We start from the raw sequence: 15,801 nt of genomic DNA on the forward strand, positions 1-15,801 counted from the left end.
GTGATCCATTTCGAGGTTTCCCACTTTTTTAAAGAAAAAACGCAGTAAGTTCAAATTTAACGGGGAATGTTTATTAACAGTCGAAAGAAGATTCTTTGCCATTTATTTTTTGAAAATTATCTCTTTCAAATGTTGGCCGAAGCTGCGTCTGAGACGGTCCATCCGGTGGATGCAATTTGCGTGACTCGTTCGAGCATCTCGATTGGCAACTGGCGAATGACACGCGTGATGATTTGCTTTAAAGCCTGAACCAAAAGTAGATTGTCCGCATAGACTTTAGACTTTACATATCCTTACAGGAAAAAGTCTAGCGGTGTGATAACACTCGATATTGGTGGCCAATCGATCGGCTAAAGACGTGAAATTATCTGCTCACCTGTGTTTTCTCTCAATAAATCCATTGATTTATGCGATGTGTATGAAGTGGCGCCGTCTTCTTGAAACCAAATGTCGCCGAGATCACGAGCTTCAATTTCAGTCATCATCAAACCTTTCTTGTTTCGGGATGAAATGGCAGCTCCTGGATCTCTTCAGGTTGCTCTTCGTTCGAAATTCGGCAATTGTGCTTATTTATTATACATAACCATTGATGCAGAAATGAGCCTCATTGTTGAACAAAATTTGGCTCAAAATCTTCTTGGAACTTTTCAAGAGCCCGAACCGCGAAGAAGATCGAGCGTCTTCAGTTCTTATACAAGCTGTATTTTTTACCCTTTCAATTTAAGATCTCCACGTAAAATGTGTTCCATACGGCCATCGTCTGCTATATTTTCTTCACTGCGTGCTGCACGTGGCCTTTTCGGCCGAATATTATCCAATAATGAATGCTGGGTTTTAAGATGAGTGACGGTGTTGCGAGAGGTTGATTATGTTGACCATAACTGGAGCGAAGCACGCGAAACGCATTCTTTACAGAATGTGAATTTTCATGAATAAAGTGCATGATTTGTAAACATTGTTCAGACGTAAGCCTTTCCATGATGAAACGCCAATTAATACTGAACGAAAATAATATGCGCGCTTGACATGACTCACGCGTGATCTGTCAGAAAAGGCTTTTGAAAAAATACCTCTACTTGGATTGTACGTTATTTTTTGCTTACTTTCCTCTTCGAAATATATTGAAATTATCAGGCGGTTTGCGACCAGAATAAGTCTTTCAGTATCCAAGTTTAGAACCTTTATATAACATGATAGTCCCTCAATCGATCACACTAGAATAAAGACTTTTGCATTGCTTCGTAAGAGCTTAGTTAGTCTCTAACCGCAGCGACTACTTTTTGAGATGATGACCTGTACCTTTTTGTAATTATTGAGCAACAACTGAGATACTGAACTGTTTCGTTCTGTTCCCCCATCTCTTCGACTATTTGCTACTAACTTATGAGCAAAATAAGTAAGGATGGTCTAAGTTCAGGTAAAATGGAACATTTTCGAAGACTTCATATTAAAAACTGAAATAAATCAACATTAATTTTAAAATGTTTTTATGTGCAAAGTAAGTACGTGGTTGTCAGCTGATTTCGCAAATTTTTACAGATTGTGATTGGATTGTTTGGGTAGCCTCAGCACCAAATAGTGTTGATATTGGTTAGGTAGTTGCTGAACTATAGGAAAGCAATTAGAGGGGAACGGGACCGGAGTCCTTTGGCTAATTCGTACAACCCAACCTATAAAGCTCTTCTCTACAAACTCGGTTGTCAAATCTAATGCTTATGGCGCAGTTGTTCCGAGAGTTATCGCACTTTTAGTAGTTATGAGCATAACCGTCATATGAGGAGTGGGCGTGGTTCTTAAGTGATTTTACCCTTTTTCACAGTTTATGAAGAAATGCTAAAAGCGCTTCTTCTGAACACGGTTGGCAAATTAAGCTTCAGCGACTTGGAAGTTATGTACATTAAACCGGATATAGAAGCTTTTCTGCCAAAATATAAAAAACTTCAATTAAACACACTCTTTATTGCAAGTCTTTAATCAACTCAGCGAAGCCTGCTTTGGTGAAGCGTATAAAAATCGATAAAATATTTTAAACTATTAAGAGACGCTCACATATACATATGTACATACTCCTCAGCAGCAACTTGCATACTTTATATAAGAAAATATAAATTTTAGGAAAATTGTTGGCCAAAAATACCGACGCACGTCCTAGTCGGCGCATGATTGTGTGTGTGAGTGAAGTTCGTTACAACGGAATCTATTTAAATGGATTTCGGTTTCTGCTTTGCTGCGCTCGAATTGTAGTGAAAACTATTTTCCGCGCGATTAACTATGCCACACATGCATATACACACCCACACACATATGTATACTACAAGCACACGTGACACATGCGATGAGACGTGTGAAATCGCGGGCGTGAATTGATCAGCGGCGCGAAGAACACTAGCGCGCCGAACTGTGCGCGACACAAGGTGACAACGCTGGCGAGAGTTGGTTGTTTTTGTAACTTGCGTTGTTGTATTTTTTGGCTGGATTTGCCTGCATGGAGATTTCGGTAGTGTAGCGCAAGAAAAGCGAAGCCAAGAGTGGGTGTCAACAATTTTCACACTGTTCACATAAGTCGCCTTCGCAAATGCTGCGCGAATATGTGCGAGAGCGTGGGAGTGTGTACGTGTGTGTGTGCGAATTTGTGTCTGTGCATTCTTAATTATTTAAAAGCTTGCTTGGCATGTACTTACGTGCTCCGGCATCTACAAAAAGTAAGTCGAGCGCACGCTGCTGAGCGCGGCGTTGGCTGGAGAGATGAAAAGAAGACAAGACTTTAAGCTGATTGTAATGCGATTCAATCGAGTTCAGTGAAGTGGAGTAAGCGCTTTTAAGGGATTTCGCGTAGCATAAGCACAGGCGCGCAGGCATATATGGTTGAAAAAATGTGTTAGTTTGTGTTTACGTCACGGGGCGCACATTGACAGTAATGCATGTAAAGTCACTGCAGTCTTTACAAAGGAAAGCCTCCGCGCCATTGTGATTAAGTGGAGAACACAATGGGCATTAACTTTTTTTCAGTTTGTATATCTACTAAAGGCAACGCGCGAGCACTAGCGCGGTATACAATCTTACAACGAGCATAATAATTTGGTGTATCTGTTTGCTAAAATGTGGCCAATTGAGCGAAAATGACTGAGACGCGCAAGCAACGCGAAGCGCGCCAAGTACACCAAGTGAATAATAAGCAAAAACACAAATTTAAGAAACGGCGGAAAACACGCGCGCGTGGCAAACGAAAAACAAGTGAAGCATCAGCGTCAAGCAATGATAATGGAGCGCTTGCCAGCACAACAAGTCATGGAATCGGTTTCAGGTGACGCGCCCAAAAAGCCACCGCGCTTGAAAGCCAGCAACGCCGACAGGCGCGTGCGGAGTGACGCAAGCGCTGGAGAACACTTCATTGCCGTGCCGAGTACCGACAAGCCGGGTAATGGTAAAACGAAGAAGCGCCTACAATTCCATAGTCCGTTACTGACGGCGTCAACTACTACACCGCACTACCCAGCAACTGCAGCGGCGACACGGCCAACACATGACATTGCCAGCGAAACCGTTAAAGAAGGCAACAAGCAACCCCAAATGAATGCCAAACAGCGCGCCAGCAACATAAAGCAAGAAAAAACAGCAACGCCAACTGTTAGTGATAGTGTGGCAGCTTCCACTGCAACGCCTATATTTCCTGCGAGACCGACTTCGACACCGACACCGACGACCATAAAAAACGTCTACGCGTTGACAGGGCGCAAAGCGACAGCTGCTGCAGCGAAAACACCAGCATCAGCGCCAGCAACAACAACAGCAACGGCGACAGCTGTATGCGACATCAAGGTTGGCGGCGAGGGCGTTGACGAAGGCGGCGCGCAAATCCGCTTGGCGCGCGGCTGCACAAGCCTTATGTATGCATGTCAACATGGCGACATTGCCGAAGTTTTGGCACAGCTGCGTTCGCGGGTAAGTAGTTAAAGACGGTGGCGACGCGCTCGACCGGTGGATGCAGGCGCACGCTTGCATTCGGCGGATAAGCGCGCAAGAACTTTTAAAGTGGATGCGCACATATGTGCCATCATAGCGATTTAGCGCAAAAATGCTTACAGTTACGCGACTTTTGCATGTGTGCGTGTGGTGGTAGGTAAATATTTTGTTGCCATGTGAGGTTATGTAGGAACTTATGGTGATTCGTGTTGAACCTTTAAGGCTAATTTTTAGTTATTGGGATGAAATTAAGTGTAAAATCAAGGTTTTTTGAAGCCTAAAGAGACAATTGGTAATATAAAGTGGGAATTTGCAACGTTTCTCCTAAATCTCTTTGAAGTCTTTCCCTACTTCATTTTTAAGATGCATGCTTCCATTCCTGCTATTTCGAACATCGAAATGAAAATTTCCGAGTTTATAACAAAACAAAAAAGTTTCCCAAAATTCTTCGTCCGAAAGCTAAAGTGGTCAAAGCTTTTGGTAGCTTAAGATTTACTATATATACTCTTCCGACTCTTCCGTAATAATGTCGCAGTACTCTTAAACTGTTCTCTAGGCTCTGAGTGTGCGACTCCGAATCTTGAAACAGAAGCTCACGTACTCTACTATATAAAGATATAGTTGCTTATCTCTTTTGTGAGTCCTCATAGACTAATATAGTGTTGATTTTAGGATTTTCTAGAGCTCCATACATCTTTATATCTTCAAGACAACAAATTTGGTTGGCAAATCTTTATATATGCAAATTCAGACTCGATTTTCAATTTCACCCCTTGACACTCCCTAAAGTTTAAACTTCCGCCACACACGCACACAATTAGTGTTGCAAAGTGTGTAAAATTTCGGTGATGAAGTGTTGCAATATTGTTTGCGCGGGCGTGGTCGTAACGCGCCTGCATGCATGCGACACTATAATCAGATCCGACGCTTCCTCAACTGCTGCTGCTTAGGTGAGTGTTTGCGCATTTCGAGCTCTCTTAGCTTCCACCGAAACTTTTATGTAAATCCACACCGCTGAATGCCTTCACACGTCGCCTGTCGACACATCCGGCTGCCGTGGCAAGCTCATGCATACACACATACGCATATATGTATATACTTGTACAAATATGTGCTTAAAAACTCTCGACTGTCGCGCACGAGTGTGTATTTGTAGAGTTTAGTAACTCTTTACCTTGGCTCAGGCAATATTTTCCCCGAAAAGCAAACAAGTAAATAAGCAAACAAGCGGGAAAGTCAAAAAGTCTTCGACGTTGGCAAATGTTCCAGCGCCGTAGAAGGCAGTAACTAACTATTTAGCATGCCCGAGTGGGTAACGCTGCAAGGGGGTAAGGACAGCGGGTAGGTCACAAGCAAAGAATGCCTTTGAACGTGTCTCAGGTAGCAGTAGTAAAATGTGCGCCCAACAAAGGTAGCAACTATTACCCCCCTCCCCCACAAAGTGGCTAGCAACCCAGCCACCGCCACTAGTTAAGCCCGGCTATGCCTAGGCCTCAGGGTTTGGTAAAGTTTTGCGCGTAATTTGAACAACAGATTTTATGGCGCACACGAGTGTCCTTGAAAAATTAAAGGCTTTAGCAGCAAATGAAGTGTGCGAGTGTGTGTTTATGTGGGTGGTGGCACCAGCATTGCGCATTTGGCTAATATTTTGTGTTGCCTCAAAACAAATTCCGAGTATTAAGGCATAAGCGGTGCCTTTTCAAAGAAGTGGATTTTATTTGTTTTTGAAAACGTCGCTGCCGGCAATTTAAAAGTGACTGTTTGCTTAGAACTGTAAAACTTTTGCATGAAACGACTGCTGGCTTCCGCGAAAAATGAAATAAATTTATTCCTTGAAAGCACAAACTCATATTTCCCCTCCTAAATAGCGTTTTTATTCCTTTAATTAAACAGGGAGGGTCAGTTTGACCCCAAGCCATTTCCCGTTTGGACTTTCCAATGCAAAACGTGTCTGTTCCTTTGCGCACATTTACTGCTTGTTAGCTTATTTCATATCAGAAATACCTGGAGTCTTATTTGAATCCATTCAAAATGTCTGGCCCAGCCGAACCTTTCGTACGCTTAATCGGGAGCATTTTTATTCGACCAAGCATCACCAATCCCATAAATACATTATTTGTAAAACAATTCGCTGTGCAAAGTTTGACAACCATTACGGCCTTGTCTTTTTGTAGTTTTCTAGCGGCTGAGTAAGAAACCTCTCACCATGGAGCTGGAAACTTTTGAAAACCTGATTTATGACTGCACAGCAATCTGTAAACGCAACATCTAGGCCCTTGAATCTAGATACCCGAATAGGGATCACATCGCCTCAGTAGCGCCCAGCAGTAGCCTGGAATATATCAAAGGACTGGGTCTTTGTGAGCTCATGTGAGAGAGTAAAGGACAGTATATAACTTAGGCTGCAAGCCTCAGTTTATTTCGAATCTAATCTATTTTTCTTCTTCTTTATTGGCGGTTATAGCCGAATTTACAACAGCGCGCCAGTCGTTCCTTCTTTTCGTTGTTTGTCGCCAATTTGAGATTCAAATCGAAGCCAGACTCTTTTCCACCTGATCTTTCCATCGAAGTGGAGGTCTTCCTCTTATTATACTCTCAGAGCTGGAGTGTTTTCATCCATGCGCCTTTTTAATTCGCTGAACAATGGCAACGTCGTCGTATATCTCGTACAATTCATCGGTTCATCCAATGCGTTATTCGCCGTTGCCATTGCGCAAAGTATCATAAATCCTCCGCAGAACCTTTCTGTCGAAAACTCGTAACGCCGACTCATCAGATGTTGTCATCGTCCGTGCCTCTGCACCATATAGAGGACAGGAGTAGTGAGTGATCTATAGAGTTGGGTCTTTATTCGTCGAGAGAGGATTTTACTTTGGCCTATTCAGTCCGAAGGAGCATCTATTGGTAAGACATATCCTGCGTTGGATTTCGAAGCCGACATTGTTGTTGATGTTAATACTGGTTCCAAGATAGACGAAATTATCTACGATTTCGATGTTATGACGGTCAACAATGACTCATGAGCCAAGTTGGGAATTCGTTGAATGCTTGTTTGATGACAGTAGACATTTCGTCTTGCCCTCGTTCACTACCAGACCCATTTGCTTCGCTTCTTTGTCCAACCTGGAGAAAGCAGAACTAACTGCGCGGTTGTTGAGGTCAATGATATCAATATCATTGGCGTACGCTAGCAGCTGTACTTAAAGAAGATAGTACCTTCTCTATTCAGATCAGCAGCTCGAATTATTTTCTCCAGCAGCGGATTGAACGAGTCGCACGATAAGGAGTCACACTGTTTGAAATTTTAGCTAGTGCCAACAGCTCGAAGAGGTGATGGCTTCAAAGACCGCGTGCCCTAAACAAGTTGTCAGATGAATACCATTTTTCCTGCTGTTTTTGTTAGATAAAATATTTTAACTCAAAAGCTTTTGAGTTTCTCATACTTGGAGAGTCGCTTAACCAGCTATAATTTCTTTCATTTTCCGCTCAGCTTAATTTTTTATAAATAAAGCTTGTCTTCACTCACATTTAAGTCACTTAATCTTTCGTCCGCACATTTAAATACATGACTTCAATTAAAATAAATCGAAATTCATTAATTATTTTAACCCAAGTGCACTTTTACCAGCCGAACGCTTTGATTGGCCTTCGTGCCGCGCTGCTCGTCGAATTAAAAGTTTTGAAATGTGTCAGCTAAAGGTCAAAGCTGGCATTTGTTGTTGTTTTCAAGTGACAGCTTCAAGTTTTGATTAACAGCGCTGACGCCATCGGCGTCTATAGCCGGCGTCGGTTAAATAAAAACAGACGCAAGGAAGGAGCTCACGGAGGCGCAAGGCGTTTGTTTATGTTTAATTGACTTCCATCAACGGAAGTAGAGCTTTAAGGCTGTGGGGGTAGATCACTTTAATTTTGTATTGTTTGAGTTTTTTTGCAAGTGCAAAGACTTCTATTGACAACGGCGCTGACGTCGACCTCGTTTTGCATGCGATTTCCTTTCTTATAGAGTTTTGTTGAAATTGCTAAATAGTTTTGGTGTAATTTATCCTTTACTTCCTACTCTTTCTCTTTTATGATTTCACAGTTTTCATCTCATTCTCTCTTTTGTAGACTACGCCTCTCCTTTTCTATGCCTTTTCGTCGATGTTGGGATAATCGTCGCATGTTGAACTTTGCTTTTGCTAAAAATCGATGAGATAACTGGCTAGGGTGGAGAGCGATATTAAATTCTAAAACGAAATAAAGCGAATTGTCAAACTGACAGCTAATGGAGATGTAGTCGACACACTGACAACGCGCGCTCATAAACTTATTGACGAAATCAAAGTTGTTATTTGAAGCTGCGAAGTTTTTGTACTTTAAAAGAGAGAGAGAGAGTGTGAAAAGCGATAGAGTGTAGGGGTGCGTGTCGTATAGCCATCACTTGCACTCGGCATCTGTATGTATGTTTGTTTATGTGGAATTTAATTGAAATTTGAAAAGTTTTTAATTGGTGCAAGATAAATGACGACCGGGCCACGACATCTTGCCGCAACGGCAACTTGAGCCGCACTGTTCTGCCATTGAGAACGCATAATTGCCGCAAAAGTAATAGAATTTCGAATGCTTTCAATGCGGAGTGCTCTCTCCGGCGCTGAGTGTTTGTATGCCTCGTTTAGCAGACGACAAAACGAATTTGATTGCTTTGCATTGAAATTCGGGTGAAGGCTATTGAACGACATTAATTTTGCGGAAATAATTTCCAAAGTGGCAACCACAAAGGCACATTGTAAGTTTTCAGCCAACTAACCAAAAGACAGAATAACATAGGAGAAGGAGATAAAGTAAATAAAATTTGAAAAGCGCAGATCGCGGCTTGGGGAGAGGTGACATTGAAACGTTTATCTTGATTTCGAACACACTTACGCTCATTCCAAGACTCTCATATATATACTGAACCTTTGGAATATATTTGGCGTTGCCACTTACATAGCATAAAGCTTAAGGTAAACTATATATCTGTATATAGGAAATAACATTGAATTAAATTAAGTAGCTTGTTGGGCAATTAAATTGCAATTTGTTTTGATTTAAGTAAGTGGACTTTAAATGAGTCGGTAAATACGAAAGAAGAATACGCAGAAATGTCTCATAAGCCAGAAACATTTTTTTTTGCCTTCGCAAGAAGAGTTGCTCAATATTAAGCTGCTAAAAGCATATACGACAGCTGAGTAATAAATATTTAACTACAAGCATTCTTCTTGAGAAGTACAAAATTTTGTTGCCTACATTTAGGAGCACTTTACGGGTTTAACAAAGTTTCAAACCGCTTTGAAAAGAAGAAATGTTCTGTTTTAATTAAATGTGCTTTAAATGAGTCGATAAATATGAAATCACATTAGAAGAACACGTAAAAATGTTTCAATAATCGCAGGAACTTTTATAAGACAAATTTTTGATTGTCTTTAGAGGAAGAGTTGGTCAATATTAAGCTCCTAAAAACATATACGGTAGCTGAGTTATAAATATTTTGCTTTAAACATTCCTCTTTGGAGCACACAATTTTGTTGCCTACATTTAGGAGCACTTTATGGATTTAGCAAAGTTTTATACCCATTTTGTTATAATATTCGGTTCGATACTGCTATTTGGAGGAAAATTTTCATATGGACGAAAATGCAAGTATTGATTTTAGATACTCTTTAGCAAAGAGAGCGTCATAACTCAAAGTTGGTGTTCACTTGTGAGCTTGCCTCAGGGCAAAAGTGCTGAAAAAACTTCCTGGTGAGAACACTCTCGGATAAACATTCTGAGTTGGTTGGGCTTAGATGATTGGTTTAGTAACAGTCATGCCTACCTTTATTTAAATTTGATTCCCATCAGAATATTATATACAGCTAGCTATTTTCTACAACACTCCACGTAACATTACATTACAGAAAGTAAAAATAATTTAGTTTTTTTTTTGCAGAAAAGTCCAATATATTTATAGCAATCAGTCTGTCTTTCGCTCAATTCCACAATCTTAATCGTTTACTTATGTAATATGCCATCAGCTCGAATGACTTTTCGTCAAATTCTTCTGTGCGTGACAAAGCCAGCGTCACTCGTATCCTATGGATTAAGTACGCTTGTATATTTTTAGGCGCCTCAACGCACCAGTCATTCTTGTTGGCTTTCGGCATTAAATGCTTTGCTAACCTTGAGCCAAATTTTACGCATTATGCTTTCTCCACAGCGCAAACACATTCATATATACACACTAATATATAACTTTTACCATAATTCCACACGCACACCTTGAGACGTGCCGCTAAATAGCGGTTTAGGTTATTACAAGTGTTTCGAGCCGTTCAATTCACCGCAAAAGCATTCATCTGTCATAGCAAATACTTCGTTTGTAACAATTATGTCATATTAGCCGCATATCAATTGTCAACATCTGCGCGAATGGTGCGAGGGTTGATTTTTGCTTTTGACTGGATTTCTAGCACAGCCCCTTTGACCCAATTTCGGTTGAATGAAGTGAGCAAACAAAAAGTTGTGACACACTTTTCAACGCAACTTTGCCGCTCGTGGTGTATTTTTGAATGACAGTCTGTGTGTGTGTGCGTTTTTATAACTGTGGCAGAACCTGCGAATTTGAGTGATTCTAAGCTCTACTGTTTGCATAACAAATTTACGATTAAAGTTTCTTACTCGTGTTTAATTTCGTGGCACAGAAAACGTTGATATATTGCCTGCTTAAACAAGTGAGTGTTGAAAGCATAATAATCGTCAATTTTGTTGGGAAAATTCTAGGTTAATTATCATGAGAGTGTAAAATTTTCAAAGCTATACTTAACTGAAATATTGATAGTTTGAGTTATAAAAGTAAGAAGTCTTAATGGTTCTCTTTTTTTATTGAAATTGTATATATTTTGAATTATTTTGTTTTTAATGTTTGAATTTTACTTGCCATCCTTTGCATATCAAAATAAAATCAACAAGGTTGCCTACATTGCGGCGCTACATTTAACGTAAAGTGAGGACAAACACCTAACATCTTTTCGAGGCTTAGACAATTTTCAGATACCCTAGAAATTTTAAGAAATTACATGCTATAATGAAAAGAAATTTGAGAAACTACTTAATTTGATCTTGCTAAATCAATTCATCCTTGAAAAAGCCGCTAAAAATAGCAAATGGTCTTCACATGTTCACTAGAGCGTTTGGTTTCGATCCTAGCTAGTTTGCTTGGAAGTAAATAATACAGCCAAATGGTTTGTGAGACTTAAAACAAACTTTGCTGAGAGCTAAGAATTCACAATATGTCTTGGGATTTATTGGTGCCAGAAAGCTTTTGTGAATATCGCTGGTTGATCACACAAGCGAAGTCCAGTTGTCTGGCAAGCAATTGTAAGAAAATAGCGAAGGTTGGAACCTTCTCTAGTCTCAATAATTATTATTCTATTATAATCAGACAATACTCTTTTTCCTGGGAAGCTTATTGGCTTTGAAGTTTTTAGCGATTCTGCTATAATCAGCTACCCATACAAGTTAATATATGTTCAGTACAACTAAAAAATGTGAGCCCACCTTTTAGTAAACTCAATACACTTTTTTCGTCTGCCTGCCGGAGTGAAATCTCACCTTTCTACAGTAGGCAGTACTCTGGAACAGTAAGCTTACTTTAGTGACAGCTACTTCTTCTTGATAGATACATATATATTTTATAAAATGTTTTATAATCAAATCTACCCTTGAGTTTCGTCTCATTCACTAATCTCGCCTCCACTGACTATATCTCACTCACATATCTTGTAGAGATATGACCGTAGGAAAGATGACAAGAGCTGTCCGCGCGGTCAAATAAACATATGTATTTAGAACTAAAGTACCAATCAGATAAGAAAAAAAGATATTTTGGTTGCACCGATGTTATAATACCCTTCACAGGTGCATTTTTTTATAGCATAAAGGGTATGAAAAAAAACTTTTTCTTGATTTTGATCGGCTGAGAATTGGTGGGATCGGTTGCTGAGAAAAGCATGCATGCAAAATTTCAGATTGATAACTCAAAAATCGAGAAACTATATATAAAAGGTATATACGCGAACTACTCTCTCAAATGTTGAGGTATCAATCTGAAATTCAAGAAAAAATATCAATCTACTTTGTGTTAGCGAACGATGCCGATTTCTACTTAGTCTAAGTTTGATTAAACAATATTATAGCAACTCAAGACTACATCTTATTATCTTCCCCAATCACAACCGCATACAATTTAGTTGTTGCTGCGGCGTTTAGGGAGTGCTTGTTGAACTCTTCACAGCAGCAATTGCTCTCTTTTCATCAATGACTTCCTGCAATTCACCGGGAAATATCAAACTTGAAAAGCAACTTCGTTTTATGAGCTCTACGCTCAACTGGCGAGCGCACGTGCATGTGTGTGCATGTGTCGCTGTGAGTGTGCTGGACCATCGTGCGCCAACAACAAATAGCAAATGTGGTGCAAAGATTGCGGAAATCATTCAAAGCCATCTTGGCTCAACAAGCAATCAAGGCGAAGTGCAAGGAGGAGCACAATGAGTAAGCTCAAGTGCGAACAATGTCGACGGCAAAGTCGAAACAATGTTGGCTTTAGCAGCTCTGGGCTAAACTTTTGTAATTTGGTTGCTGCTGTTGTTGCCCTTGTTGTTGCTGTAGGTGTTGGTTTTGTTTCGCATTATTCTGGTTTTGTGTGTTGCTTTTGTTTTTGCATTTGCTGTGCAACTTTTGTCTGTTGTTTGGCTATCCAATTTTTGAGCCAACGCTCGAATATGTCAGAAGCAACTCATTTCGTGCTGATCTAAATAGCACTTCCCCCGCTGCTCGGGCAACACTTGCCGTCCCCACACACAAACACACAGACACATGACGAGTTAACACTGTGCGCCGCTCAGCCCGCTTGAGCACAGCAGGTGTGAATTATTTATTTTCACTTAAAAGTGAAAAACGCTGCCGAAAGTTTCAAAAAGTCAAGCTCCAACTTTGGTTGGATGTGTGTGTGTGTAAAATGAAAAGTATGTGCGTATGTGTGTAGGTGTGTAGGCGAGTCCGAGCAGCTGCGTTCAAGGTGTGCGCTGCGAATGCCCACATATGTGTGCGCGTGTGTGGCTTTGTGGCAGGCAGCTCAGAAATCAAAATAAATGTTGTTGTTGTTGCCTGGTGTGCCTGCTTGACGCAGCTTGGCTCGACTTGGCCACTCGGTGGCTTGGTTAGATAAACAAAGTTCATAAGAAGAACAGTCCCGGTGAAGTTGGCGCCGGCGGCGGAGGCAGGTGTCGGCTGGCACATGCTTGCGTCTTGTCGTTAACGCATAACTCCTCGGCACATTTGGGAGTGGGACAAAAACAGCAAAAACAACAGCAGGAGCAACAGTGTCAGCGCCAAGGGCGGGCTGTGCAAATACTTGCATATAAGTAAGTGCGTGTATGTGTGTGTGTTTGGCCGAAAGAGTAAAGATTAAATAGGTTTGGGGCACGTTTGGGGAGCTGTAGCGGGTGAATTTCAAATTACATTAATTCAAATTGTATGACTGCGCATACACAAGCAAAGAGTAACACACACCGACACACCCGCACCCACATGGGGTATCATTAAAACTTGCACCTGAGGGGCAGGGTGTAAATTAATATGGAATTAAGATAAGCGGAAAATGAAAATACAAACATACATACATAGACGCTGATACATAGATATTATATATGTATAAAAACACACTCATTTATTCCAACTTCTGTCTGTGTCACAGGTGAGAGTGCAACGGTGTTACATAAGTGTGTTGTATAACTTTCAAAAACTTTTGTTTAAACCCACGTATATTTGCATTGTAATATTTACGCAGCCGCGTTGTGGCGATTTATGCATCAACTCCTTCTCTTGTTCCCTTGAAAGCAAGCGCGCGCTCTTCTTCCAAATACTCTGTGAACTTCTTCGCTTCTCTATTGTTTGCCTCCGATTCTACTGTTGTCTGCCAACGGAATTTGCTTTAATCTAGATAGAATATTTTACCAAATATGTAACTTTTAGCCTTGCTTACGCACACACACACACACACACATGTAAACATATGTGGAAGCCCCCATTACGCTGCTGCATTTGCATATTTATGCCTGTGAGTGAGTGCAATCGGGGATTGTGGGAGCACAGTGGGTAAAAGAAAAATGATTAAAAAAAAAGAATTATAAAAAAAAAATAAAAAAAATTTAATAAAAAATACTTAAAAAAAATATTAAAAAAAAATTAAAAAAAAAATTAAAAAAATATTAATAAAAATAAATTATTTAAAAAAAAATATAATTAAAAAAATTTTAATAAAAATATTATTAAAAAAATACTTAGAGAAATATTAAAAAACAGGAAAAAAATACTAATAAAAAAATTAAACATTAAAGAAAGGACCTAAAAATCAGCTATATTTCCAGATCTTATGCAACTCTGACCCACAGTGTGCTTGTTTGTAAATATTTTTTTTTCCAAAATCTATTGCTAATTAGTTTATGATTGGACTAGTGTGACACAAATATTTTTTATGTTTCAAAAATATATAATATTACATTCCACTTCCTATGCCACTCTCGCATAATGCAAATATTTCATTTTATTCTCGTATTTCAAAACTTTTCTTTACGGCTGTTTGTGTTGAACTTGAAAAATAACTTAAATTGAAATGCAACTCTGTTATAAATTTTTAATTACTTATGTTTTTTCACTTATGACTAATAATAGGTACATTTATTATATACTCCAAAATTTCATACTTTTTAGTTTTGATAATTTTTTAGTAGTTGGCAACCCTGTTATGCTATTACTCGGTAGAAATGTCGCATTCATGCATCTATTAAATAATCAAAAAAAAGTGCAAAAATTTTAGTTTTTTATAATTTGGATACTAGTTGGCAATCCTGTTTTCATATTTTTCGGTAGAAATATTACATTAATCAAACAATTTTAAATTATTGAAATATTCCGTTTAATTCTCAAAGTTCACATTTTCAGATAGATGGCAACTCTATCAGATAATATGCTTATATTTGCTTATAAAGTGCAAAAAAATTAAAATGCTAATGAGAAAATGTACACGATTTTATCGTTCATATATTATATATTCGAAACAAGGAGTTTTCCATACACACACCTATTTGGTTTTAATAATTTTTTAACAAGTTGGCAACCCTGTTATGATACTTTATGGTAGAAGTATTACGTTTTCATCATCATATATGCGAAAAAAAGAAATTTTTTATATAACTGGTTTTTATAATTTTTGAACCAGTTGGCAACCCTCTTATGATACTTTTCGGTAAAAATATTGCATTATGTTTTCATAATTCATCTATTATAAATTCGAAAAAAAGACATTTTCAATATTGTAGGTTTTCATAATTTTTTAACTAGTTGGTAACCCTGTTATTATACTTTCCGTTAGAAATATTGCTTTTGATTTTCTTCTTTCTGTGATGTATTCGAAAAAAAAAATTGAAACATTTTAATTTTTGAGCTAGTTGGCAACCCTGTTATTATACTTCTTGGTAGAAATATTGTATTATTCACAATTTTTTTGAATTATTAGAATATTTCATTTAGTTTTGTAGGTTCACTTTTTCATATAGTTGGCAACTCTTTCAGATAATATGCTTATATTTGCGTATAAAAAGCAAATCGAAATTTTAAAACGCATAACTTTGGTTGATAGTTTTTACTCAATATATTGTCAGTTCCCTATTTTTATTTTCGTGTATATTACGCCTTTGTTAACCGGCTGGCGGGGAACCCAAAAAATAGTAAAATATACTTTTTGCGCACCCGTTAATTTTGTATACACCGGGAAGTGTTTCT

General features: G+C 38.9%; 1 protein-coding gene across 3 annotated transcripts in view; it reads left to right on the forward strand.

The window, feature by feature from the left end:
- Positions 1 to 2,989: 2,989 nt before the first annotated feature.
- Positions 2,990 to 15,801, forward strand: part of LOC126762105 (uncharacterized) — a 97,400-nt gene continuing 84,588 nt past the window's right edge. For all 3 annotated transcript variants that reach the window (XR_007667422.1, XR_007667423.1, XM_050478625.1), the window contains exon 1: positions 2,990 to 3,942. Coding sequence is in view for 1 of the 3 variants with exons in the window: in XM_050478625.1 (XP_050334582.1) it covers positions 3,256 to 3,942 (687 nt within the window). In the remaining 2 variants the exon portion in view is untranslated. The remainder of the gene's footprint in view (positions 3,943 to 15,801) is intronic.

Source organism: Bactrocera neohumeralis, chromosome 2 (assembly GCF_024586455.1).
Source record: "Bactrocera neohumeralis isolate Rockhampton chromosome 2, APGP_CSIRO_Bneo_wtdbg2-racon-allhic-juicebox.fasta_v2, whole genome shotgun sequence".
Lineage (NCBI taxonomy): Eukaryota > Metazoa > Arthropoda > Insecta > Diptera > Tephritidae > Bactrocera > Bactrocera neohumeralis.